The 26,509-nt window shown below is 55.7% G+C and overlaps 1 protein-coding gene across 4 annotated transcripts in view; it reads right to left on the bottom strand.

The window, feature by feature from the left end:
* slc27a1a (solute carrier family 27 member 1a) overlaps window positions 1-26,509 on the bottom strand; it is a 79,100-nt gene that overhangs the window by 50,578 nt on the left and 2,013 nt on the right. Inside the window, exons 1-3 of one of the 4 annotated variants that reach the window (XM_072564369.1) lie at window positions 13,169-13,304; window positions 8,718-8,900; window positions 289-683 (exon numbers count right to left, since the gene is read on the bottom strand). In XM_072564369.1, coding sequence (XP_072420470.1) covers window positions 289-683; window positions 8,718-8,884 — 562 coding nt within the window. In that variant the 5' untranslated portion in view covers window positions 8,885-8,900; window positions 13,169-13,304. Of the gene's footprint in view, window positions 1-288; window positions 684-8,717; window positions 8,901-11,941; window positions 12,527-13,017; window positions 13,305-26,509 lie in introns of those variants that run through there. The other 3 variants (XM_072564366.1, XM_072564367.1, XM_072564368.1) reach the window with 3 other exon arrangements.

Here is a 26,509-nt window from a genome sequence, read left to right as displayed (position 1 = left end):
TCTCTAGCACAGAGATGGAAAGAGTTACCACTCCAGGGAAATAGAGGTGCAAAGTCCAGGTCATCACTCCAGCTGAGAGAGTGCTGCACTGACAACGATGCTGTATTTATGGTGACAGGTATAATCGTTTGCTCTTTCCAGGCTGCTGTGTACAAGTTGGCTGCATAACGCCCTGTTAAATGATTGGGAATGCTGTGGATGTGTGTGTGTGTGTGTGTGTGTGTGTGTGTGTGTGTGCGCCTGTGAATTGCAGGCGCTTGTCTTTTTAGCTGTATACTGCAGACTCACCATCGCTCATCTCTGCGCCAAAGATAATGGCCTTGGCTCCTGAGACAGACAGGCAGTGAGTGAGTGCGTCGAGGCGGAGATTGAAGTTGAGCAGTGCCCCCTCCACTCCAACTTTAGCCATCCCAAGCCACAGCCCGACAAACTCCGGCCTGCTCTCCATGAACAAGGCAATGACATCACCCGGTCCATAGCCCTGCTCCCGAAGGAAGTTGCCCACGGCATTGGAATACTCGTCGAGGTCCCTGAAAGTCCACTTTTCGTCAACCCCTTCATAAATGAGGGCAACCTTTTCTGGGTGTTTCTGCACTGTGTCATGAAAGATCTTCGGAATAGTGCTGTCTTCCCGTTGGTGCTTCCATACAGCTAACTTAACCCTCAGCAGCAACAACAGACCACTGTCAAAGAGGGGAAAAAGAAAAATCACACACCATTTACTTTGCATTTCATTCTCCAGGGAACTTGTGAAATCACAGATAACCAACAGGTGCTCCAGTCAGATGTGATCTGAAGTTTTTAACCGAAAGCCTAACTGGTGACTACCATTGATTGTCGGAAAATGTCCTACCTGGGCTGCTACTGTCCTTGAAGGAACAAAATCCGCTTTCCTGACCTGGTCTGGCCTGACTGTGACTCCAGAACCACAGCAAAGTGGTTCACTCTAAAATGGTCAAACCAAATATTGCCCTTGAGCTAAATTAGGGATGAGCAGTAAATGTTAACTTGAACAGTCCTGAATGATTATGCTGATTCCAATCTTTCATGGGCACTTTATGAAGGATTGAAAAGATAGTGAAGGCGGCGTTTGGTATGCTTTCCTTTATTGATCAGAGTATTGAATACAGAAGTTGGGAGGTCATGTTGCGGCTGTACAGGACATTGGTTAGGCCACTGTTGGAATATTGCGTGCAATTCTGGTCTCCTTCCTATCAGAAAGATATTGTGAAACTTGAACGGGTTCAGAAAAGATTTACAAGAGATGTTATTAGGGTTGGAGGATTTGAGCTATTGGAAAAGGCTGAACAGGCTGGGGATGTTTTCCCTGGAGTGTCAGAGGCTGAGGGGTGACCTTATAGAGGTTTGTAAAATCATGAGGGGCGTGGATAGGATAATTAGGGAAAGGCTTTTCCCTGGGGTCGGGGAGTCCAGAACTAGAGGGCATAGGTTTAGGGTGGGAGGGGAAAGATCTAAAAGAGGCCTAAGGGGTAACTTTTTCTCGCAGAGGGTGGTATGTGTATGGAATGAGCTGCCAGAGGAAGTGGTAGAGGCTGGTAACATTACAACATTTAAGAGACATTTGGATGGGTATATGAATAGGAAGGGTTTGGAGGGATATGGGCCAGGTGCTGGCAGGTGGGACTAGATTGGGTTGGGATATCTGGTTAGCATGGACGGGTTGGACCGAAGAGTCTGTTTCCATGCTGTACATCCCCATGACTCTAAGAGTGGTGCTGGAAAAGTACAGTAGGTCAGGCAGCATCTGAGGAGCAGGAAAATCAATGTTTCAGGCATAAGCCCTTCATCAGGAATGTGTGTTGGTGGGGGGGGGTGGGGAAGGGGGCTGAGACAAATGGCAGTAGGGGGGGGGCAACGTAGCTGGGAAGGTGATAGGTAGATGCAGGTGGAGGGGCTTTAGGTTGGAGTGCTTTAATATTTATAAAATCCCTTTGGATGCTCCTTAACATTATTTGCCAAAGTTACCTCATGTCCCCTTTTTGCCCTCCTGATTTCCCTCTTTAAGTACACTCCGACTGCTTTAATACTCCTTTAAGGATTGACTCGATCTCTCCTGTCTATACCTGACATATGCTTCCAGACACAAAGAGACAGAGAGAGAGAGAGAGAGAGTGTGGGGGACAGGCAGTTAGAGAGATTGAGATAAAAGTTTTGACTGTGATATGGAAATAAGTGTTTCCTGACTTTCCCCCCCCCCGAATGCCTTGGCTCGAATTTTAAAATGATACTCCCTTTTGCTCAATACCCTGACTGGAGATTTTAATTAGTCTGTCCCAGCCTGTTCAAATCCATTTAAAATCCCAAGAGGACACACCTCAACCGTCTCCAAACACAGCTGGCAATCTTCCTCACTGAAGCCTGAGCCCTTCCCAAAAGAATCTTAATTTTTAAAAATGGCCTTCTCCAGGCCTAGTCTATGGGAAAGATAAGGAAGCAACTCCTCACGAGCCTCTCCAACAATCGGAAACAATGTTATCCACAATACTGGTTTCAGCAGAACTGGCACAAGCTTGCTGGCGACAGACCAGGAAGGTTTGAGCAGTGCTTGCAATTCAACCCACTGTTCGCCTCCCAGAAACGATGGCTCACATTTCACCAGGCCTTCGGGAGAGGAAGTGTGACCAAGTGAACTTCAAATCACGTGAACCTGTGTAACCTTTGGAGAGAACCTGTACCCATGTTAGAAAAGGTCAAGAAAGCTTAGTCGCTTTAAGAAGCTGTTTTCTGTTAATAAATTTCTTTTGGCAAGATCGCTGTGCAGATTAGACTTTTAATTACAGTTACAGAACTTTTCCAACTTTCCTACACGTAGGGTAAACAAACTATTTTAAAGATTGACAGATATCTTCCATACCCTTCTCCATAGTAAACACTGATGCAAAATATTCGTTTAGTATTTTCCCCACCTCCTGTGGCTCCACACACAGTTTGCCTTACTGATCTTTGAGGGGCTCTATTCTCTCCCTAGTTATCCTTTTGTCCTTAATATATTTATAAAATCCCTTTGGATTCTCCTTAACCTTATTTGCCAAAGTTACCTCATGTCCCCTTTTTTCCCTCCTGATTTCCCTCTTAAGTATACTCCTACTGCTTTAATACTCCTTTAAGGATTGACTCGATCTCTCCTGTCTATACCCTGACATATGCTTTCATCTTTTTCTTAACCAAAACATCAATTTGTTTAATCATTCAGCATTCCCTATTCCACCCAGCCTTTCCTTTCACTCTGACAGGAATATACTGTCTCTGGACTCTCGTTATCTCACTTCTGAAGGCTTCCATTTTTCCAGCCATCCCTTTGCCTGCGAACATCTGCCCCCAAATCAACTTTTGAAAGTTATAGAACATAGAACATTACAGCGCAGTACAGGCCCTTCGGCCCTCGATGTTGCGCCGATCAAAGCACACCTAACCTACACTAACCCACTATCCTCCATATACCTATCCAATGCCCGCTTAAATACCCATAAAGAGGGAGAGTCCACTACTGCTACTGGCAGGGCATTCCATGAACTTACGACTCGCTGAGTGAAGAACCTACCCCTAACATCAGTCCTATATCTACCCCCCCTTAATTTAAAGCTATGCCCCCTTGTAATAGCTGACTCCATACATGGAAAAAGGTTCTCACTGTCAACCCTATCTAACCCCCTAATCATCTTGTACACCTCTATCAAATCACCCCTAAACCTTCTTTTCACCAATGAAAACAACCCCAAGTGCCTCAGCCTTTCCTCATAGGATCTTCCTACCATACCAGGCAACATCCTGGTAAACTTCCTCCTCTTGCCTAATACAGTCAAAATTGACCTTCCTCCAATTTAGAACTTCAACTTTTAGATCAGGTCAATCCTCTTCCATCAGTATATTACAATCCCAATAAGGTGATCATCCCTTTCTTAATTCTCAGTTCCACCCAAATAACTTCCCTAGATGTAATTCCGGGAATACCCTCCCAAAGTACAGCTGTAATATTATCCCTATTCAAAAACGCTACACCCCCTCCCCTTCCTGTCGCATTTGTATCCTGGAACATTAAGCTGCCAGTCCTGCCCATCCCTGAGCCATGTCTCTGTAATTGCTATGATATCCCAGTCCCATGTTTAAACCATGCTCTGAGCTCATCTGCCTTCCCTGTTCGGCCTCTACCAGTCCTACCTTGTTCTCTGCTTTGTTCCTACCTGCCCTGACTGTTCGACCCGTTCCTTCCCCACCCCCACCTTACTTGTTCAAATCATCCCGATCAGCCCTTGCAAATCTCCCTGCCAGTATATTAATCTCCTTCCAAATTCAGGTGTGATCTGTCCTCCTTGTAAAGGTCACTTCTACCCCAGAAGAGATTCCAAAGAGCCAAAAGTGTGAATCCTTCTCCCCTGCACCAGCTCCTCAGCCACAGATTCATCTGCTCTATCCTTAAGTTTGTTTACATCACATGGTACAACATGAAATGAGGTTTAGGAACAGGAAAAGACCATTCACCCCCTCTAGCTTCACCTATACTTAATCAGACTACGGCTGATCTGTAGTTTCACTCTATCTGCTGTTTCCATTTCCTGTCACTGAATGCCATCACCTACCAAGGCAGGGTTGAAGGGCTTTGACCTATAGGGAGAGGTTGAACAGGCTGGGGCTGTTTGCCCTGGAGTGTCGGTGGCTGAGGGGGTGATCTTATAGAGGTTTATAAAATCATGAGGGGCATAGATAGGATAAATTGACAAGGTCTTTTTCCTGGGGTGGGGGAGTCCAGAACTAGAGGGCGTAGGTTTAGGGTGAAAGGGAAAAGATTTAAAATGGACCTAAGGGGCAACTTTTTTATGCAGAGGGTGGTACGTGTATGGAATGAGCTGCCTGAGGAAGTGGAGGAGGCTGGTACAATTACAGCATTTAAAAGGCATTTGGATGGGTATATGACTAGGAAGGGTTTGGAGGGATATGGGCAAAGTGCTGGCCAGTGGGATTAGATTGGGTTGGGATATCTGGTTGGCATGGACGGGTTGGACCGAAGAGTCTGTTTCCATGCTGTACATCCCTATGACCTGCTAATCTTTCAAGCCGTTCACGTTTCAGTTGAACGTCAGCATGGGGGGAGAGCTGCAGATTTCCATTCCTTTTGAAATGAAGTTGGTGATGATACTGGGCAATATTTGCAGTGAATGATGGAGCTTTATGTCTTAAACCAGCTGAGGCAATACCTGGTTCAGGATAATCAGATTGAGAAACATGATATCTTTCTAATGAGGATTTCACACCTGCTCAGGTTGACATGAGAGAGAACCTATGCATGGTATCGGAGACAACGTAACCCCCTTAACAAACAAAAGCCAGATTAACTCGCTGCATGGCTCCCTTGCAGCTTGAGAGAAGATGCGCACTAATTGGTCCTTTTGTATGTTTTTCTTAATTCTTTCACAGCGTACCAACCTCAGCAATTATTGCTAATTCCTAACTGCCCGTGATCACCGGCCACGTTCTTGAACTCTTCCAATCCACGAGCTGCCTGAGTACCCACAGTACTGTGGAGAAGAGTTTATTCTATTACTGGCAAGAGCATTGAATTGAATCTGAAGGATTTTGGGATGCTCTGTGGATGTAATAATGGGGGTTAAATCAATGCAAGCTCTTCTTCATCTTCACTGTTAAAGTAGTGGTGAAAAAAAACTGATGCCCCAAATAGCAGATACAGTCTAATCCGAGACAGTCACTGGGCTTTGTGGAGTTGCTTTTGGCTGTCACCAATGCTCTTTTTTTAGTAAAAGTGGCATTCTGATTTTAGATTAGATTCCCTACAGTGTAGAAACAGGCCTCCGGCCCAACAAGTCCACACGGTCCCTCCGAAGAGCAACCCACCCCCCTACATTTACTCCTTCGCCTAACACTACGGGCAATTTAGCACGACCAATTGACCTAACCTGCACATTTTTGGACTGTGGGAGGAAACCGGAGCACCCAGAGGAAACCCACGCAGATACGGGCAGAATGTGCAAACTCCACACAGACAGTTGCCTGAGGTGGGAATTGAACCCGAGTCTCTGGCGCTGTGAGGCAGCAGTGCTAACCACTGTGCCGCATTCTTATTTAACTTAGCATCAGGCAACCTTTCAGACTATTGAGGAGGGCAGACCCACCAAGTGAAAAGAGAGAGTTCTAAACTAAAATAATGTTGGCTTCAGGTAGAAAGTGAGGAGTGCAAACGCTGGAGCTCAGAGTCGAGAGTTTGGTGCGGGAAAAGCACAGCAGGTCAGGCAGCATCCGAGGAGCAAGAGAATCAACATTTCGGGCATAAGTCCTTCCTTGTACAATTGAAATATAAATGGCGGGGTAAATGGGAGACCTGCACTTGATTGGAAAGGTTTGGAAATCGGATTGGAATTTGGGTGCTTAGCTTCTGTTGCTTTAACGCTTAGACAACGTACTCCAATTTTAATAAAGTATTAAAAAGGAGGCGGGGGGGCACGCAGGAGTAGATGGTTAGGGAATGCATGAAGGTTCAGCTGCAATTGATAGAACACAGGGAAGTGAGAGATTCGCAAAAGGAGTCGGAGAAACATCGTGGTTTTGGAAAGGTTGCATAATTTGAGTGCTGTGAAACAGTGCAGAAGCAATGTTGTCATTTCAATATATCATCATTCTGTCAGCCTCCTTAATCCCACACTAAATACAATTTAATCAATATGAACTTCAACAAAATACAGGACAACATCTACTGCTGATGAGAATAATATGGTTTCTTTAAGGTGGTATGCTTGTGGTTTGAGACCCTGTACCACATAGCATTGCTTAGTACAGAATTAACAGCCCAATCGTGGGCGGCAGGGTGGCACAGTGGTTAGCACTGCTGCCTCACAGCGCCAGAGATCCGGGTTCAATTCCCGCCTCAGGCAACTGACTGTGTGGAGTTTGCACGTTCTCCCCGTGTCTGCGTGGGTTTCCTCCGGGTGCTCCGGTTTCCTCCCACAGTCCAAAGATGTGCAGGTCAGGTGAATTGGCCATGCGAAATTGCCCGTAGTGTTAGGTAAGGGGTAGATGTAGATGTAGATGTAGATGTAGGGGTATGGGTGGGTTACGCTTCGGCGGGGCGGTGTGGACTTGTTGGGCCGAAGGGCCTGTTTCCACACTGTAAGTAATCTAATCTAATCTAATCTAAGCAATCAACAAACTGTTCCCTTTAAAGGAAGATGGCTGTTTCAACAGAGAGACCAGCTCCACTGCAAGGGTGTGACTGGACTGACAGCTTCACACAATGTCTGTCTAGAATGACTTGCAGGACAGACAGGGCTGAAGCCAGAAGTTGAGGCAGACTTTCAGGTCTTATTAGCTGACCAGTCAAGTTAGCATCCCCAGTAATCCTTTATTCAAAAGAAAGAATAAAGTGAGATATTAATCCTTATCCATTCTGAAACGATTAGAAAGTATCAAATTAAGATAACTCCCCAACAGAGTTAAGGATTCCTACAGCAGTGGAGAATGCAGCTCTGCTTTGAATACCAGGAGTACTGTGTCAAATGGGTCTTTTCAGTGGGTCTAAATGCAGAAAAAGAGGCCTATAATGAAAGGATCTTTTCTTCAATTGCTAATTTTGAGGGGGAGGCAATGGCATTAGTGGTATTATCACTGGACTATTAAATCCAGAGACTGAGGTAATATTCTGGGGACCTGGGTTTGAATCCTGCTACGGCAGATGATGGAAGTTGAATTCAATAAATATCTGGAATTAAGAATCTAATCAATTGTTGAACCATCTGCTTCACTAATGTCCTTACCTGGTCTGGCCTACATGTGATTCCAGTTCCACAGCCTTAGGGACAAGCAATAAATGCTGGTCTAGTCAGTGTCACATTCATCCCATGCATGAATTTTAAAAAAAAATAATTTATCACCTTTATTTTGGCCAATCTGAAATGTAATATCGGGAGTGGCAAATGCAAGCTGCATGTATCAATATGAATCACGATCAGATAGACTAACTGGTAAAGGAACATTTCAAAACATGTTGCAACAAGATTAGGCAAAGGACAAGGACAATTTTATAAGGCTATGGTGAAAGAGCAAGGGGCTGGAAGGAATTGGTTGAATTAGTTTCGATAGTAACACGGTTGGCAGACATGGTGGGCCAAAGGGCCTGTTTCTGTGCTGATTGTTCTCTGTTCTAAAGGCACAATGGGCCAAGTAGCCTTTTCCAGGGCTGTATAATTTCACTGTGACAGTGACTGAGTTGGGAGACGCGAGGTCTGCTATTTAGGGAATACTGTCTGCATTAGAGCAGAACAAATAGGCGGCACGGTGGCTCAGTGGTTAGCACTGCTGCCTCACAGCGCCAGAGACCCGGGTTCAATTCCCGCCTCAGGCGACTGTCTGTGTGGAGTTTGCACGTTCTCCCCGTGTCTGCGTGGGTTTCCCCTGGGTGCTCCGGCTTCCTCCCACAGTCCACAGATGTGCAGGTTAGGGTGGATTGGCCATGCTAAATTGCCCGTAGTGTAGGGTCTGGTTGGGTTGCGCTTCGGCGGGGCGGTGTGGACATGTTGGGCCGAAGGGCCTGTTTCCACACTGTAAGTAATCTAATCTAATCTAAATGAACCAACTCTGGGAAGAGATATCTGTAACCAAATGACGTTTGTCAAGAGATTGGAATGATATGCAACACTGGCAACCAGACCTTAATACACAAGGTGCGCACATACATTCTCAGTGCAACTTACAAGAGATCTCTTGGTGCAGTTTTTAACAGTATCCGAATAAACCTCCATCCTCCACTTCCCAGATAAATGCCAAAGCTTGCAGCTATAGTCCAGGTCCAGGAAACGCCAAAGAGCTGCATCAATCCCAGAGATCCCAGGGACACGCTGCAACTAGCCACACTGTGCATCCTTCCTAGAAATTGCCTATTAAATAAAAAAAAGAGCGCATTGTTAATTATCTGATGTTATCATGTCCTTATTGAAACAAAATAATTCTTAGGGGATCTGACAAGGTAAATGTGGAAAGGTTGCTTCCCCTCATGGTTTGGAGATGCCAATGTTGGACTGGGGAGGACAAAGTTAAAAATCACACAACACCAGGTTATAGTCCAACAGGTTTATTTGGAAGCACTAGCTTTCGGAGCGTCGCTCCTTCACAACCACCTGATGAAGGAACAGTGCTCCGAAAGCTAGTGCTTCCAAATAAACCTGTTGGACTATAACCTGGTGTCATGTGATTTTTAACTTTCCCCTAATGATTAGTTTAGACCCAGGCGGTATATCCGGAGAGGAAGTTAGGACTGAGATGAGGAGGCATTTCTTCTCTCAGCGGTGAGTCTTTGGAATTCTGTATCACAGAGGACTGTTGAGACTGGGTTGTAGGTATATTTAAGGCTGAGATAGACAGATTTTGAATCAGTGAGGAATCTGCGTGGGTTTCCTCCAGGTGCTCCGGTTTCTCCCACAATCCAAACATGTGCAGGTCCGGTGAATTGGCCACGCTAAATTGCCCGTAGTGTTAGGTGCATTAGTCAGAGGGAAATGAGTCTGGGTGGGTTACTCTTCGGACGGTTGGTGTGGACTGGTTGGGCCGAAGGGCCTGTTTCCACACCGTAGGGAGTCTAAAAAAAATTCAAGGGTTAGAGGGAAATGGAGGAAAGTGGAGCGAAGGATTATGAAATCAGCCATGATCACGGTGAATGAAAGAGCAGACCCGATGGGCTGAATGGCCTCTCTTTGCTCCTGTGTTATGTCTAACAACGAAGCTCAGAAATATTTGTACGAAGGTTTACAATAAGGTTTTAATATCAATATTCACTGCCAGTTGGTTATTGGAGGAATTGCAAGTTTAGCAGGTTCATGTCAGTGTTACCAGTTCAAACAACATTAGAGTTCTCCTTGGAACTAAGGGTAACTCAGTGAATCTGTAAATGTCCCATCACATCAGGCAATGGGCCATCCTGTGTAAACTACCTGAAATAAACAGGTCCACTCATCAATATTGTATGCAACTGGCCCTTCGTGGGCCTGAAAAACCTGCCCCAATTTTAAATAGAAGGACCAAATCTTGCCCCTGCAATTAGTCCTTGGACATTCCCAGCCCAAGCTGCCCTCTCTTTCTCAGCACTAACACTGGCTGCCAAAGACATTTCCTGACGTTGAGGCTGTCCTCTATAATGCCTGTTTTCCAGCTCTGAACTCAAGCTCGTCGGATTCGGAGACTGTCCTTTCTTACTTGGGTAAGGTCCAGGAGTTAAAGCAACCCTGATCTCACACTGAAAGCTCCACAAGCTGCTGAGAGTGCTACAATATGGAGTTCAAACACAAGATATGGGAGGTCACTCTTTGAGCCTGCTCAGCCAATAAGACCCAGGTTGACTCCTTAGCTCATCTTCAGTTTTGTGCAATATTCCCAAATCCTACGTATCTCCTCTGTAGCCAAAAAAACCAAAGTGATCTCTCATACTGAACACATACAGCCACAGAATGCTAGACTAGAATACACCAACCTGACCATGTTTTGCAAACCCCTTCCTTATCAGAACATAGATAAACATCATAATTCTGGCAGAGGGAAGACATTGGCAATAAAATATTAACTAGCTTATTTAACTGTTAGGCAACTAAATATTTAGCTACAGCACTACGCCTGTGTAGAAATGGTCTGGCTGCATTTGGAACAAAATTGCTTTTTTCCTGATTCTGGGTGAAATGCTTAATGTTCTCTTTATCCTGGATGTCGCAGTAGAGAACAGCCTCACCTCTCAGTCAGATGGTTGCCCCAGAGAACGGAATCTCCCGTGCAGTACTGAAGTACTGGTCAGTCAGAGGAACCATCTTTCAGGTGAGGCATTAAAACAAGACCTCTTAAATAAACATAAATACCCTGTGGCACGATTTTTAGGGAGAGAAAAGAGTTCTCCTCAGCTTCTGACCAATATCTAGCCCTCGACAAACATCACAAGTCAAGACTGGTTGGAGATTACCTGATCGCTTTTCGAGGGAGCTTGCTGTACAATGTCACACTGTACCACAGTGGCTTCATTTTAACTATCTGATTGAACATAAAGTGCTTTGTGATGTACTGGGATTGTGAATGATGCGATAGAAATGTAAATCTTCTTTGCTTCTTTTTAAGCCTTACATAACATGCACCATTACATGGCTTTGGCTCAATAAGGTCTGGAAGGACAAAAGGAAACATAGTTTTCTCTAAACACTCCATGTTTGTTCCAGCACACAGCTACTTTGGGATGGTGGTGCAAACTACACACAAGATTTTAGGAAGTCATTAGCGGAACTGTCCATTCTCAATCCTCAGTAGGTAACTCAACATGGTTCCTTCAATGTCCAGCTCTCTCTCTGCAATGGCGTTCAGATTCTGCATTTTTCTCTATGTTTGAGCTGCCACTTTATCTGTGTTGTTGCGAATGCTGAGTACATTCAAACACTGAACCTGTAGTTCTGTGGTTCAACACAAACCATCAACCAGAATGTAAAAGCAAAACCGCCAATCTAGAAAGAATGCCCACCGGAAAATCACCTAACCCAATCAGGGAGTGCATGTATGCACTAACTAACTAGATTCAGCACACATTTCAGCGACAGTAAAAATAGAGTTGTTGGACGGAGGTAGAGTTGAGGGGAAAGAAGGAACAGCGTTACAACTGAGCAACACGCAAGCTGTTTACTTGGATCCTGTTGCCATCAAATTACCTACTTTGCCAGTTCTCGACAATGCTCAGTGTTCCTCAAACCGCTCCCACAAACCAACAACAGATTTATCGGTGCCTCCCTGGTTTTAAAAAAAACATGCTGCACTGTGAGACTGAATCATTGAAGAGGTTCTATTAGTCATTGGGGGAGGGAATATCCATTACATTGACTTTGTGCAGTCTGACTGTTTAATATACTCCACAATAGAAACGCAAAACAGGACCTCTCACTGTTTGAGCAAAACCTACCTCTTTGACCAAGCTTTTGGTGACTGGGCTCTAACATCCCATGGGGCTGGGTGGCATATCTTGTTTCATCATGCTTTTGTGAACTGTCTTGAAGCGTTTAATTAGATTGAAGAAATGAATACAAGTTACAGCTGTTGCTCACAGGATTCAGCATAGTATATCATTTGAAAATAAAATTCAATAACTGAACGATGGAACTTCTTACACAAGAGACAATTCAATCCATTATGCCTGTGTCATCTCTCTGAAAGAACTCAGTCAGAAAGCACTCCACCCTCGAATCCTTGCAAATACTTCCCTTTTCAAGGAATCATCCTGTTCACTTTTAAAAGCTATTCTTCCATCAGCTTCCAGGCTGCACCTTCCAGATCATGACAACCTGCTGGCTCATTCTAATTTCCCTCTGGTCCCTCGGTTAATCGCCTTAAAGTTGTATCCACTGGTTACCCACGTTGCTCTTTCTTCTGATTTTCCTTGAAACATCCCCTTCAATCTTTGCTGCTCCTGAGAGAATTATTCCAAACTTTCGTAGGCTCCGAGCTCACTCACCCGTGTGCCACCAAGTGATTTAGGCTGTGCCAGAGTCCCAGTGTCACGATTCCTTGCCCATTTTTTTTTACCAGATGCTATTGAGGTCCCGTTCCCACCCACTCAGCCTGATTTTCTGACACCATTCAGTCTCCTGATCCAACTAGCACCAATCAAAAAAACCCCCTGACCGACCTGACAACTGAGACAGTATAGCGCACCATTCCACAACAAGCATTGCACACACAAAAAAAAAATCACTCAAGGGATTAGAAAGCTCCATTGTCTCAAGCTTTGGAACAGGCTTCATTTGAAATGTGGAGGGTTTTACGTGTCGTGATTGAAATGGGAGGGCACCCTCCCTTCATCTCAATTGGTTAATTTAAACATTTAACAATTTAGAATTATTCTTTCATCATTGTTACGCATTCACACGTAGCAATAAGAAAACAGGCAACTGTGTTCACTTCTCTACATTAAAATACGGTACCAACATTTTCAAGTGAAAAGCTGCTTTAGCTAAGAGAAGCTCAGAATCAATAGCTCACCAAATCTGGAACAACGGCTCAGGAACTCCCCAACACACAGAATCTGAACTGCAAACCGAAGAGAATTTCTTTGCTGGAAACAATTTCTTTTTAATGTTCAGTTGGGATTCCTGGACGAAACAAGTTCACATCGAAAGCGAGGAGATCTCACCTCCCATTAGCATGCAGCAACTTTCCTGTTTTGATCTGTTTCACTGTACACAAAGATACCTCATTGTGGCTCTGTGGAGCAGCGCACAGGCAGTGTTCCAGCAAGGCTGCTGTTCCATTTTCAAACAAGTGCTCCACTCACTGGAAACCTCTCAGAGAACCACAAAGTTCTCTGTTAGCTCCTCCCCATCGCCATTCACGGGGGCAGGCTCAGACCAATTGGCAGAGAAAAAAAACTCAAATCCAAATAGATTCTATAGGTGATTACTTCAAAAAGAGCCGTTTTCAAGAATAGACTGTGCAGAATCCCATCGATTTGAATGCTCTCTCTGCTAATGAATGCCAAAGACACTGACCTCAGGATAGTTCCAGCTCTAAGTGACACATAATAGGATCAGATGACAAAAGATACGCACCAAAGGTTTCAGAATAACCCACAGGTTAACATACAGTCTTTTGTTACATAAAATATAGGGGAAGATTACGATTAAGAGAACTCTTATGCAAACTTTAAACTGATCAAGTTGACCAATGTTAGTTCTGGGGAATGGCACCTCCTGCAATTACAGGAATCTTATGCAATGCTTAAGTGAAGCAATCAAATATTTTCATAATATTACAGCACTCTTTCAATATGAATGTTTCCATCATCACATATTCCTACACATGGAGACGCAAAGGTATTTCCCAACAAGTCAAGCGACGCTCGGCTTTTCATCGAAGCAAGTCAAGATCCCAGACAACTATGTTGAGAAGATATACTGGACAGAAATGTGTAACTGCACCATAAAACGCACAGAACACCTGGTTCACAATCCTAATCAATCTTATCGGTGGGCATGGCTTGAACTGGAGACTTTTGTTGAGAATCCAGGTCAAAGACAACACCATTGGCTAGGATTACAGAACAAAAGCTGAGGAAATGAAGTTCTGGGAGCGGGATAGAAATCACAAGTTTTAGGAAGATTTGTAAATCTGTTAGGGAATAAACTGAAACAGAACATGGTGCAATTCATCTCTGACCATAACAAGGAGGAAGCATACATAAACATTACAGAATATACCCACAGTTCAGAAGATATTAAGACAGGAAAGAGAAGAGAATGCACCATAGTCTTATCTATTTTCTTCAGAAAATAAAAATTGCTGAGATCTGGGAAGCAAGCCAGCAAGGTGACAGACAATGTATATGAGTGAACAATATATATTACCTGGGATGGACAAGTGAGAATCTCTAGAAGTGAGCCTTGAGGTGCAAGAAAAAAGGCAAAGAACTAGTGAAGCAATAATACTGAATGCAGAGGTCAGCATGCAGTTTCTGGGTGTGTAATCAATTACTCACAGCTCCCTCAGACATTCAGGTCAGCAAAATAAGAGAGCTATGATCAGAAAGAAACGAGGTAAAAACAATGACTGCAGATGCTGAAAATCAAATACTGGATTAGTGGCGCTGGAAGAGCACAGCAGTTCAGGCAGCATCCAACGAGCAGCGAAATCAACGTTTCGGGCAAAAGCCCTTCATCAGGAATAAAGGCAGTGAGCCTGAAGCGTGGAGAGATAAGCTAGAGGAGGGTGGGGGTGGGGAGAGAGTAGCATAGAGTACAATGGGTGAGTGGGGAAGGAGATGAAGGTGATAGGTCAGGGAGGAGAGGGTGGAGTGGATAGGTGGAAAAGGAGATAGGCAGGTCGGACAAGTCCGGACAAGTCAAGGAGACAGTAACTGAGCTGGAAGTTTGAAACTAGGGTGAGGTGGGGGAAGGGGAAATGAGGAAGCTGTTGAAGTCCACATTGATGCCCTGGGGTTGAAGTGTTCCGAGGCGGAAGATGAGGCGTTCTGCCGAGGACATGGAGGTCCTGGGCCTCCTTCACCGCCGCTCCCTCACCACCCAACGCCTGGAGGAAGAACGCCTCATCTTCCGCCTCGGAACACTTCAACCCCAGGGCATCAATGTGGACTTCAACAGCTTCCTCATTTCCCCTTCCCCCACCTCATCCTAGTTTCAAACTTCCAGCTCAGTTACTGTCTCCTTGACTTGTCCTACCTGCCTAGCTCCTTTTCCACCTATCCACTCCACCCTCTCCTCCTTGACCTATCACCTTCATCTCCTCCCCCACTCACCCATTGTACTCTATGCTACCTTCTCCCCACCCCCACCCTCCTCTAGCTTATCTCTCCATGCTTCAGGCTCACTGCCTTTATTCCTGATGAAGGGCTTTTGCCCAAAACGTTGATTTCGCTGCTCATTGGATGCTGCCTGAACTGCTGTGCTCTTCCAGCACCACTAATCCAGTATCAGAAAGAAACGAGACAGGTTCCAACATTCACTTCAACACAAACTGTAAGGCACATTGCAGTAAGAGAACAATATGCACCCCTAAACCAAAATCAAGCAACAAAACTCACAGTTCACACGGGAATATCAAACATGGGATGGGGGGGCGGGGGGGGGGAAACGTGGGTAAAGGAGGCCAGAGTAGTGGCGCTTAACAATCTTGGCACAGATAGAAACTTCTCAGAAACTGGGGGAGGACGAGATAGAATTCAGGGGCAGAAGGAAGGGGTACTATCAAGGATAAGGAGGAGGGATTCAGTGACAGAGTGATCACTAATGGCTGGGTGTGGTGGGGGTGCGGGGGTGATGGGAGGAATCAGAGATGAAGGTGGTGTGGGGTCAGTGATGGGAGAGGGGGGGTCAGTGAGGGGGGGGAGGGGGTCAGTGATGGGGGGGAGGGGGGGTCAGTGATGGGGGGGAGGGGGGTCAGTGATGGGGGGAGAGGGGGGGTCAGTGATGGGGGGGGAGGGGGGGTCAGTGATGGGGGGGAGGGGGGTCAGTGATGGGGGGAGAGGGGGGGTCAGTGATGGGGGGGGGGGGGGGGTCAGTGATGGGGGGGAGGGGGGGTCAGTGATGGGGGGGAGGGGGGGTCAGTGATGGGGGGGAGGGGGGGGGTCAGTGATGGGGGGGGAGGGGGGGTCAGTGATGGGGGGGAGGGGGGGTCAGTGATGGGGGGGAGGGGGGGTCAGTGATGGGGGGGAGGGGGGGCAGGGATGGGGGGGGAGGGGGGGGCAGGGATGGGGGGAAGGGGGGGGCAGGGATGGGGGGGGAGGGGGGGTCAGTGATGGGGGGGAGGGGGGGGTCAGTGATGGGGGGAGGGGGGGTCAGTGATGGGGGGAGGGGGGGTCAGTGATGGGGGGGGAGGGGGGGGTCAGTGATGGGGGGGGAGGGGGGGTCAGTGATGGGGGGGAGGGGGGGAGGTCAGTGATGGGGGGGAGGGGGGGGTCAGTGATGGGGGGGGAGGGGGGGTCAGTGATGGGGGGGAGGGGGGGTCAGTGATGGGGGGGAGGGGGGGTCCGTGATGGGGGGGAGGGGGGGGTCCGTGATGGGGGGGGAGGGGGGGTCAGTGATGGGGGGGGAGGGGGGGGTCAGTGATGGGGGGGGAGGGGGGGGGTCAGTGATGGGGGGGGAGGGGGGGTCAGTGATGGGGGGGGGGGGGGGGGGGGGGGGGGGGGGGGAGGGGGGGGGGGGGGGGGGGGGGGGGGGGGGGGGGGGGGGGGGGGGGGGGGTGGGGGGGGGGGGGGGGGGGGGGGGGGGGGGGGGGGGGGGGGGGGGGGGGGGGGGGGGGGGGGGGGGGGGGGGGGGGGGGGGGGGGGGGGGGGGGGGGGGGGGGCAGTGATGGGGGGGGAGGGGGGGGTCAGTGATGGGGGGGGGAGGGGGGGGGGGGTCAGTGATGGGGGGGAGGGGGGGGTCAGTGATGGGGGGGAGGGGGGGGTCAGTGATGGGGGGGGAGGGGGGGGGTCAGTGATGGGGGGGAGGGGGGGGTCCGTGATGGGGGGGAGGGGGGGTCCGTGATGGGGGGGAGGGGGGGTCCGTGATGGGGGGGGAGGGGGGGGTCAGTGATGGGGGGGGGGAGGGGGGGGAGTCAGTGATGGGGGGGGGAGGGGGGGTCAGTGATGGGGGGGGAGGGGGGGTCAGTGATGGGGGGGGAGGGGGGTCAGTGATGGGGGGGGAGGGGGGTCAGTGATGGGGGGGAGGGGGGGTCAGTGATGGGGGGGAGGTGGGGTCAGTGATGGGGGGGAGGTGGGGTCAGTGATGGGGGGGAGGGGGGGTCAGTGATGGGGGGAGGTGGGGGGTCAGTGATGGGGGGGGAGGGTGGTTCAGTGATGGGGGGAGGGTGGTTCAGTGAAGGGGGGGGGGTCAGTGATGGGGGGGTCAGTGATGGGGGGGTCAGTGATGGGGGGGTCAGTGATGGGGGGGGGAGGGGGGGTCAGTGATGGGGGGGAGGGGGGGTCAGTGATGGGGGGGGGAGGGGGGGGTCAGTGATGGGGGGGAGGGGGGGGGTCAGTGATGGGGGGGAGGGGGGGGGTCAGTGATGGGGGGGGAGGGGGGGTCAGTGATGGGGGGAGGGGGGGTCAGTGATGGGGGGTGGGTCAGTGATGGGGGGGAAGGGTGGGTCAGTGATGGGGGGGGTCAGTCATGGGGGGGTCGGTGATGGGGGGGGTCGGTGATGGGGGGGGTCGGTGATGGGGGGGGTCGGTGATGGGGGGGGTCGGTGATGGGGGGGGGTCGGTGATGGGGGGGGGTCGGTGATGGGGGGGGTCGGTGATGGGGGGGGGTCGGTGATGGGGGGGGTCGGTGATGGGGGGGGTCGGTGATGGGGGGGGTCGGTGATGGGGGGGGTCGGTGATGGGGGGGGTCGGTGATGGGGGGGGTCGGTGATGGGGGGGGTCGGTGATGGGGGGGGGTCAGTGATGGGGGGGTCAGTGATGGGGGGGTCAGTGATGGGGGGGTCAGTGATGGGGGGGGTCAGTGATGGGGGGGGTCAGTGATGGGGGGGGAGGGGGGGTCAGTGATGGGGGGGGAGGGGGGGACAGTGATGGGGGGGAGGGGGGGACAGTGATGGGGGGGGAGGGGGGGACAGTGATGGGGGGGAGGGGGGGTCAGTGATGGGGGGGGAGGGGGGGGTCAGTGATGGGGGGGAGGGGGGTCAGTGATGGGGGGGGAGGGGGGGTCAGTGATGGGGGGGGAGGGGGGGGTCAGTGATGGGGGGGGAGGGGGGGTCAGTGATGGGGGGGGAGGGGGGGTCCGTGATGGGGGGAGGGGGGGTCCGTGATGGGGGGGGAGGGGGGGTCCGTGATGGGGGGGAGGGGGGGTCCGTGATGGGGGGGAGGGGGGGGTCCGTGATGGGCGGGAGGGGGGGGTCAGTGATTGGGGGGGGGGGGTCCGTGATGGGGGGGAGTGGGTCAGTGATGGGGGGGAGTGGGTCAGTGATGGGGGGGAGTGGGTCAGTGATGGGGGGGAGTGGGTCAGTGATGGGGGGGAGTGGGTCAGTGATGGGGGGGAGTGGGTCAGTGATGGGGGGGAGTGGGTCAGTGATAGGGGGGGAGTGGGTCAGTGATGGGGGGGAGTGGGTCAGTGATGGGGGGGGAGTGGGTCAGTGATGGGGGGGAGTGGGTCAGTGATGGGGGGGAGTGGGTCAGTGATGGGGGGGGAGTGGGTCAGTGATGGGGGGGGAGTGGGTCAGTGATGGGGGGGAGTGGGTCAGTGATGGGGGGGGGAGGGGGGGGTCAGTGATGGGGGGGGAGTGGGGTCAGTGATGGGGAGGGAGTGGGGTCAGTGATGGGGAGGGGGGTCAGTGATGGGGGGGGTCAGTGATGGTGGTGGTCAGTGATGGGGGGAAGTGGGGTCTGTGTTGGGGGGAGTATGTGTTCAGTGATGGGGGAAGGGGGTTCAATGATGAGGAAGGAGGGTCAGTGATAGTGAGGAGGGTCAGTGATGGGGTAGGGGGTCTGTGATGGGGGGGGTCAGTGATGGGGGAGGGGTGGTCAGTGATGGAGGTAGGGGGGTCAGTGATGGGGGTATGGGGGTCAGTGACGGGAGGGATGGGGGGTCAGTGATGGGAGGGAAGGGGGGTCAGTGATGGGAGGGAAGGGGGGTCAGTGATGGGAGGGAAGGGGGGTCAGTGATGGCATGGTCAGTGATGGGGAGGGGGGGTCAGTGATGGGAGGATGGGGGTCAGTGATGGGGGGAAGGGGGTCAGTGATGGGGGGGAGGGGGGTCAGTGATAGGGGGGGAGGGGGGTCAGTGATGGTGGTGGTCAGTGATGGGGGGAAGTGGGGTCTGTGTTGGGGGGAGTATGTGTTCAGTAATGGGGGAAGGGGGTTCAATGATGAGGAAGGAGGGTCAGTGATAGTGAGGGGGGTCAGTGATGGGGGGAGGGGTGGTCAGTGATGGAGGTAGGGGGGTCAGTGATGGGGGTATAGGGGTCAGTGATGGGAGGGATGGGGGGTCAGTGATGGGGGGGGCCAGTGATGGGGCGGGGCCAGTGATGGGCGGGGCCAGTGATGGGCGGGGCCAGTGATGGGCGGGGGCCAGTGATGGGCGGGGCCAGTGATGGGCGGGGCCAGTGATGGGGGGGGGGCAGTGATGGGGGGGGCCAGTGATGGGGGGGGCCAGTGATGGGGGGGGGCCAGTGATGGGGGGGGTCAGTGATGGGGGGGGTCAGTGATGGGCGGGGCCAGTGATGGGGGGGGCCAGTGATGGGGGGGGGCCAGTGATGGGGGGGGCCAGTGATGGGGGGGGCCAGTGATGGGGGGGGCCAGTGATGGGGGGGGTCAGTGATGGGGGAAGGGGGGTCAGTGATGGGGGAAGGGGGGTCAGTGATGGGGGAAGGGGGGTCAGTGATGGGGGAAGGGGGGTCAGTGATGGGGGAAGGGGGGTCAGTGATGGGGGAAGGGGGGTCAGTGATGGGGGAAGGGGGGTCAGTGATGGGGGAAGGGGGGTCAGTGATGGGGGAAGGGGGGGTCAGTGATGGGGGAAGGGGGGTCAGTGATGGGGAAGGGGGGTCAGTGATGGGGGAAGGGGGGTCAGTGATGGGGGAAAGGGGGTCAGTGATGGGGGAAAGGGGGTCAGTGATGGGGGAAAGGGGGCCAGTGATGGGGGAAAGGGGGCCAGTGATGGGGGAAAGGGGGTCAGTGATGGGGGAAAGGGGGTCAGTGATGGGGGAAAGGGGGTCAGTGATGGGGGAAAGGGGGTCAGTGATGGGGGAAAGGGGGTCAGTGATGGGGGAAAGGGGGTCAGTGATGGGGGAAGGGGGTCAGTGATGGGGGAAGGGGGTCCAGTGATGGGGGAAGGGGGTTCAGTGATGGGGAAAGGGGGTCAGTGATGGGGGAAGGGGGTTCAGTGATGGGGGAAGGGGGTTCAGTGATGGGGGGAAGGGGGTTCAGTGATGGGGAAAGGGGGTCAGTGATGGGGGAAGGGGGTTCAGTGATGGGGGAAGGGGGTTCAGTGATGGGGGAATTCAGTGATGGGGGGGTTCAGTGATGGGGGGGTTCAGTGATGGGGGGGTTCAGTGATGGGGGGGGTCAGTGATGGGGGGGTTCAGTGATGGGGGGGGTCAGTGATGGGGGGGGTCAGTGATGGGGGGGGTCAGTGATGGGGGGGGTCAGTGATGGGGGGGGTCAGTGATGGGGGGGTCAGTGATGGGGGGGGTCAGTGATGGGGGGGGTCAGTGATGGGGGGGTCAGTGATGAGGGGGGTCAGTGATGAGGGGGGTCAGTGATGGGGGGGGTCAGTGATGAGGGGGGTCAGTGATGGGGGGGGTCAGTGATGGGGGGGGCAGTGATGGGGGGGGTCAGTGATGGGGGGAGGGGGGTCAGTGATGGGGGGGTCAGTGATGGTGGGGAGGGGGGGTCAGTGATGGGTGGAGAGGGGGGTCAGTGATGGGGGAGGGGGGTCAGTGATGGGGGGGTCAGTGATGGGGGGGAGGGGGGTCAGTGATGGGGGGGAGGGGGGTCAGTGATGGGGGGGAGGGGGGTCAGTGATGGGGGGGAGGGGGGTCAGTGATGGGGGGGAGGGGGGTCAGTGATGGGGGGGAGGGGGGTCAGTGATGGGGGGAGGGGGGTCAGTGATGGGGGGGAGGGGGGTCAGTGATGGGGGGGATGGGGGTCAGTGATGGGGGGGAGGGGGGTCAGTGATGGGGGGGGAGGGGGTCAGTGATGGGGGGAGGGGGGTCAGTGATGGGGGGGAGGGGGCTCAATGATGGGGGGGGGAGGGGGCTCAATGATGGGGGGGAGGGGGCTCAATGATGGGGGGGAGGGGGGTCAGTGATGGGGGGGAGGGGGGTCAGTGATGGGGGGAGGGGGGTCAGTGATGGGGGGGAGGGGGGTCAGTGATGGGGGGAGGGGGGTCAGTGATGGGGGGGAGGGGGGTCAGTGATGGGGGGGAGGGGGGTCAGTGATGGGGGGGAGGGGGGTCAGTGATGCGGGGGAGGGGGGTCAGTGATGCGGGGGAGGGGGGTCAGTGATGCGGGGGAGGGGGGTCAGTGATGCGGGGGAGGGGGGGTCAGTGATGCGGGGGAGGGGGGTCAGTGATGCGGGGGAGGGGGGTCAGTGATGCGGGGGAGGGGGGTCAGTGATGCGGGGGAGGGGGGTCAGTGATGCGGGGGAGGGGGGTCAGTGATGCGGGGGAGGGGGGTCAGTGATGCGGGGGAGGGGGGTCAGTGATGCGGGGGAGGGGGGTCAGTGATGCGGGGGAGGGGGGTCAGTGATGGGGGGGAGGGGGGTCAGTGATGGGGGGGGAGGGGGGTCAGTGATGGGGGGGAGGGGGTCAGTGATGGGGGGGAGGGGGGTCAGTGATGGGGGGGAGGGGGTTCAGTGATGGGGGGAGGGGGTTCAGTGATGGGGGAGGGGGGTCAGTGATGGGGGGGAGGGGGGTCAGTGATGGGGGGGAGGGGGGTCAGTGATGGGGGGGAGGGGGGTCAGTGATGGGGGGGAGGGGGGTCAGTGATGGGGGGGAGTGGGTCAGTGATGGGAGGGAAGGGGGGTCAGTGATGGGAGGACGGGGGGTCAGTGATGGGAGGACGGGGGGTCAGTGATGGGAGGACGGGAGGTCAGTGATGGGGGGTCAGTGATGGTGGGGGGGTCAGTGATGGTGGGGGGGGTCAGTGATGGGGGGGAGGGCATGTCAGTGATGGGAGGGAGGGGGGTCAGTGATGGGGGGGGAGGGCATGTCAGTGATGGGAGGGAGGAAGGTCAGTGATGGGGGGAGGGGGGTCAGTGATGGGGGGGAGGGGGGTCAGTGATGGGGGGTCAGTAATGGGGGGGTCAGTGATGGGGGGATGGGGGGTCAGTGATGGGGGGGGTCAGTGATGGGGGGGTCAGTGATGGGGGGGTCAGTGATGGGGGGGTCAGTGATGGGGGGGGTCAGTGATGGGGGGGGTCAGTGATGGGGGGGGTCAGTGATGGGGGGGGTCAGTGATGGGGGGGGTCAGTGATGGGGGGGAGTGGGTCAGTGATGGGGGGGAGTGGGTCAGTGATGGGGGGGAGTGGGTCAGTGATGGGGGGGAGTGGGTCAGTGATGGGGGGGAGTGGGTCAGTGATGGGGGGGAGTGGGTCAGTGATGGGGGGGGAGTGGGTCAGTGATGGGGGGGAGTGGGTCAGTGATGGGGGGGAGTGGGTCAGTGATGGGGGGGAGTGGGTCAGTGATGGGGGGGAGTGGGTCAGTGATGGGGGGGAGTGGGTCAGTGATGGGGGGAGTGGGTCAGTGATGGGGGGGAGGGGGGGTCAGTGATGGGGGGGGAGTGGGGTCAAAGATGGGGAGGGAGTGGGGTCAGTGATGGGGGGGTCAGTGATGGTGGTGGTCAGTGATGGGGGGAAGTGGGGTCTGTGTTGGGGGGAGTATGTGTTCAGTGATGGGGGAAGGGGGTTCAATGATGAGGAAGGAGGGTCAGTGATAGTGAGGAGGGTCAGTGATGGGGTAGGGGGTCTGTGATGGGGGGGTCAGTGATGGGGGAGGGGTGGTCAGTGATGGAGGTAGGGGGGTCAGTGATGGGGGTATGGGGGTCAGTGACGGGAGGGAAGGGGGGTCAGTGATGGGAGGGAAGGGGGGTCAGTGATGGGAGGGAAGGGGGGTCAGTGATGGGAGGGAAGGGGGGTCAGTGATGGGAGGGAAGGGGGGTCAGTGATGGCATGGTCAGTGATGGGGAGTGGGGTCAGTGATGGGAGGATGGGAGGTCAGTGATGGGGGGTCAGTGATGGTGGGGGGGTCAGTGATGGGGGGGAGGGCATGTCAGTGATGGGAGGGAGGGAGGTCAGTGATGGGGGGAGGGGGGTCAGTGATGGGGGGGAGGGGGGTCAGTGATGGGGGGTCAGTAATGGGGGGGTCAGTGATGGGGGGATGGGGGGTCAGTGATGGGGGGGGTCAGTGATGGGGGGGTCAGTGATGGGGGGTGGGGGGTCAGTGATGGGGGGGGTCAGTGATGGGGGGGTCAGTGATGGGGGGGTCAGTGATGGGGGGGGGGTCAGTGATGGGGGGGGGTCAGTGATGGGGGGGGTCAGTGATGGGGGGGGTCAGTGATGGGGGGGGGTCAGTGATGGGGGGGGCAGGGATGGGGGGGGGTCAGTGATGGGGGGGGGGTCAGTGGATGGGGGGGGCAGGAGGGGGGGGTCAGTGATGGGGGGGGGGGGGGGTCAGTGATGGGGGGGGCAGGAGGGGGGGTCAGTGAGGGGGGGGGGTCAGTGATGGGGGGGGCAGGGAGGGGGGGGGTCAGTGAGGGGGGGGGCAGGGGGGGGGTCAGTGATGGGGGAGTGGGGTCTGTGAGTGGGGGGGAGGGGGGTCAGTGAGGGGGAAGGGGGGGCAGTGATGGGAGGGGGTCAGTGATGGGGGGAGGGAGGGGTCAGTGATGGGGGGAGGGGGGGTGAGGGGGAGGGGGGGGGGAGGGGAGGGGGTCAGGTGATGGGGGGGGGGAGGGGGGGGGGGCAGGGAGGGGGGGAGGGGGGGAGTGGGGGGGGGGGGCAGTGGGGGGAGGGGGGCGGGGGGGGGGGGGGGGGGGGGGGAGGGGGGGGGAGGGGGGGGGGGGGTGGGGGGGAGGGGGGGAGGGTGGGGGAGGGGGGGGGCAGGGTGGGGGAGGGGGGCAGTGAGGGGGGGGGGGGGTGGGCAGTGATGGGGGGGGGAGGGGGTGGGGGGGGGGGCAGTGATGGGGGGGGGGGTCAGTGAGGGGGGGGGGGGAGGGGGGGGGGGGGCAGTGATGGGGGGGGGGGGGGGTCAGTGATGGGGGGGGGGGTCAGTGAGGGGGGAGGGGTCAGTGATGGGGGAGGGGGTCAGGTGTGGGGGGGGGGTCAGTGAGGGGGGGAGGGAGGGGGGGTCAGTGATGGGGGGGTGGGGGGATGGGGGGGGTCGGGGATGGGGGGGGGTCGTGATGGGGGGGAGGGGGGTCGGTGAGGGGGGGGGTCGGTGATGGGGGGGGGTCGGTGATGGGGGGGGTCGTGATGGGGGGGGTCGGTGATGGGGGGGGCGGGATGGGGGGGGTCGGTGAGGGGGGGTCGTGATGGGGGGGTCGTGATGGGGGGGGGCGGTGATGGGGGGGGGGGGTCGGTGATGGGGGGGGGGGGTCAGTGATGGGGGGGGTGAGGGGGGGAGGGGGGGGTCAGTGATGGGGGGGAGGGGGGTCAGTGATGGGGGGGAGGGGGGCAGGATGGGGGGAGGGGGGTCAGTGATGGGGGGGAGGGGGGTCAGTGAGGGGGGGGAGGGGGGTCAGTGATGGGGGGGGAGGGGGGTCAGTGATGGGGGGGAGGGGGGGGTCAGGTGGAGGGGGGGCAGGAGGGGGGGGTCGGGAGGGGGGGATGGGGGGGTCAGTGATGGGGGGGGCGGGATGGGGGGGTCAGGTGGAGGGGGGGGGTCAGTGATGGGGGGGGAGGGCTGGGGGGGTCAGTGATGGGGGGGGGGGGTGGGGGGGGTCAGTGATGGGGGGGGGGGTCGTGATGGGGGGGGGGGGCGGTGATGGGGGGGAGGGGGGGGGTCGGTGATGGGGGGGGGGGGGTCAGTGTGGGGGGGGGGGGGTCAGTGTGGGGGGGGGGGGGTCAGTGAGGGGGGGGGAGGGGGGTCAGGTGGGGGGGGGGAGGGGGTCAGTGATGGGGGGAGGGGGTCAGTGATGGGGGGGTCAGTGATGGGGGGGGTCAGTGATGGGGGGAGGGGGTCAGTGATGGGGGGGGCAGTGTGGGGGGGTCAGTGATGGGGGGGAGGGGGGGTCAGTGATGGGGGGGTCGGATGGGGGGGTCAGTGATGGGGGGGGGGGTCAGTGATGGGGGGGGTCAGTGATGGGGGGGGGTCAGTGATGGGGGGGGTCAGTGATGGGGGGAGGGGGGTCGTGATGGGGGAGTTGTGTTCAGTGATGGGGAGGGGGTCAGTGATGGGAGGGGGTCAGTGAAGTGGGAGGGTCGGTGATGGGGGGGTCAGTGATGGGGGAGGGGGGTCAGTGATGGGGGGAGGGGGGTCAGTGATGGGGGGAAGGGGGTCAGTGATGGGAGGGAGGGGGGTCAGTGATGGGGGGGAGGGGGAGAGTGATGGGGTCAGTGATGGGGGAGGGGGGTCAGTGATGGGGGGAGGGGGTCAGTGATGGGGGGAGGGGGGTCAGTGATGGGGGGAGGGGGTCAGTGATGGGGGGAGGGGGTCAGTGATGGGAGGATGGGGGTCAGTGATGGAGGATGGGGTCAGTGATGGAGGACGGGGGGTCAGTGATGGGAGGACGGGCGGGTCAGTGAGGGAGGACGGGAGGTCAGTGATGGGGGGTCAGTGATGGTGGGGGGGTCAGTGATGGTGGGGGGGTCAGTGATGGGGGGGGGTCAGTGATGGTGGGGAGGGCTGTCAGTGATGGGGGGGAGGGGGGTCAGTGATGGGGGGGGAGGAGGTCGTGATGGGAGAGAGGGGGTCAGTGATGGGGGGGAGGGGGGTCAGTGATGGGGGGGAGGGGGGTCAGTGATGGGGGGGCAGATGGGGGGGGTCGGTGATGGGGGGTGGGGATGGGGGGAGGGGGGGTCGGTGATGGGGGGGGTCGGGATGGGGGGGGGTCGGTGATGGGGGGGGTCGGTGATGGGGGGGGTCGGTGATGGGGGGGGTCGGTGATGGGGGGGGGGGGTGATGGGGGGGTCGGGGGGGGGGGGGGTCGGTGATGGGGGGGTCGGGATGGGGGGGGTGGTGATGGGGGGGGGGGGTGATGGGGGGGGAGGGGGGTCGGGTGGGGGGGAGGGGGGTCAGTGTGGGGGGAGGGGGTCAGTGATGGGGGAGGGGGGTCAGTGATGGGGGGGGGGGGGTCAGTGAGGGGGGGGAGGGGGGTCAGTGATGGGGGGGAGGGGGGTCAGTGATGGGGGGAGGGGGGTCAGTGATGGGGGGGAGGGGGGTCAGGGGATGGGGGGGGAGGGGGTCGTGTGGGGGGAGGGGGTCGGTGAGGGGGGAGGGGGGTCAGTGAGGGGGGAGGAGGGGGGGGGTCGTGATGGGAGGGGGGAGGTCAGTGTGGGGGGTCGGATGGTGGGGGGGGGGATGGGGGGGGGGTCAGTGATGGGGGGGGAGGG

This window comes from Chiloscyllium punctatum, chromosome 46 (assembly GCF_047496795.1).
Source record: "Chiloscyllium punctatum isolate Juve2018m chromosome 46, sChiPun1.3, whole genome shotgun sequence".
NCBI classification, from domain to species: Eukaryota; Metazoa; Chordata; class Chondrichthyes; order Orectolobiformes; family Hemiscylliidae; genus Chiloscyllium; species Chiloscyllium punctatum.
The sequence above is the reverse complement of the archived record's forward strand: the minus strand, read 5'-3'. Positions and strand labels throughout refer to the sequence as shown.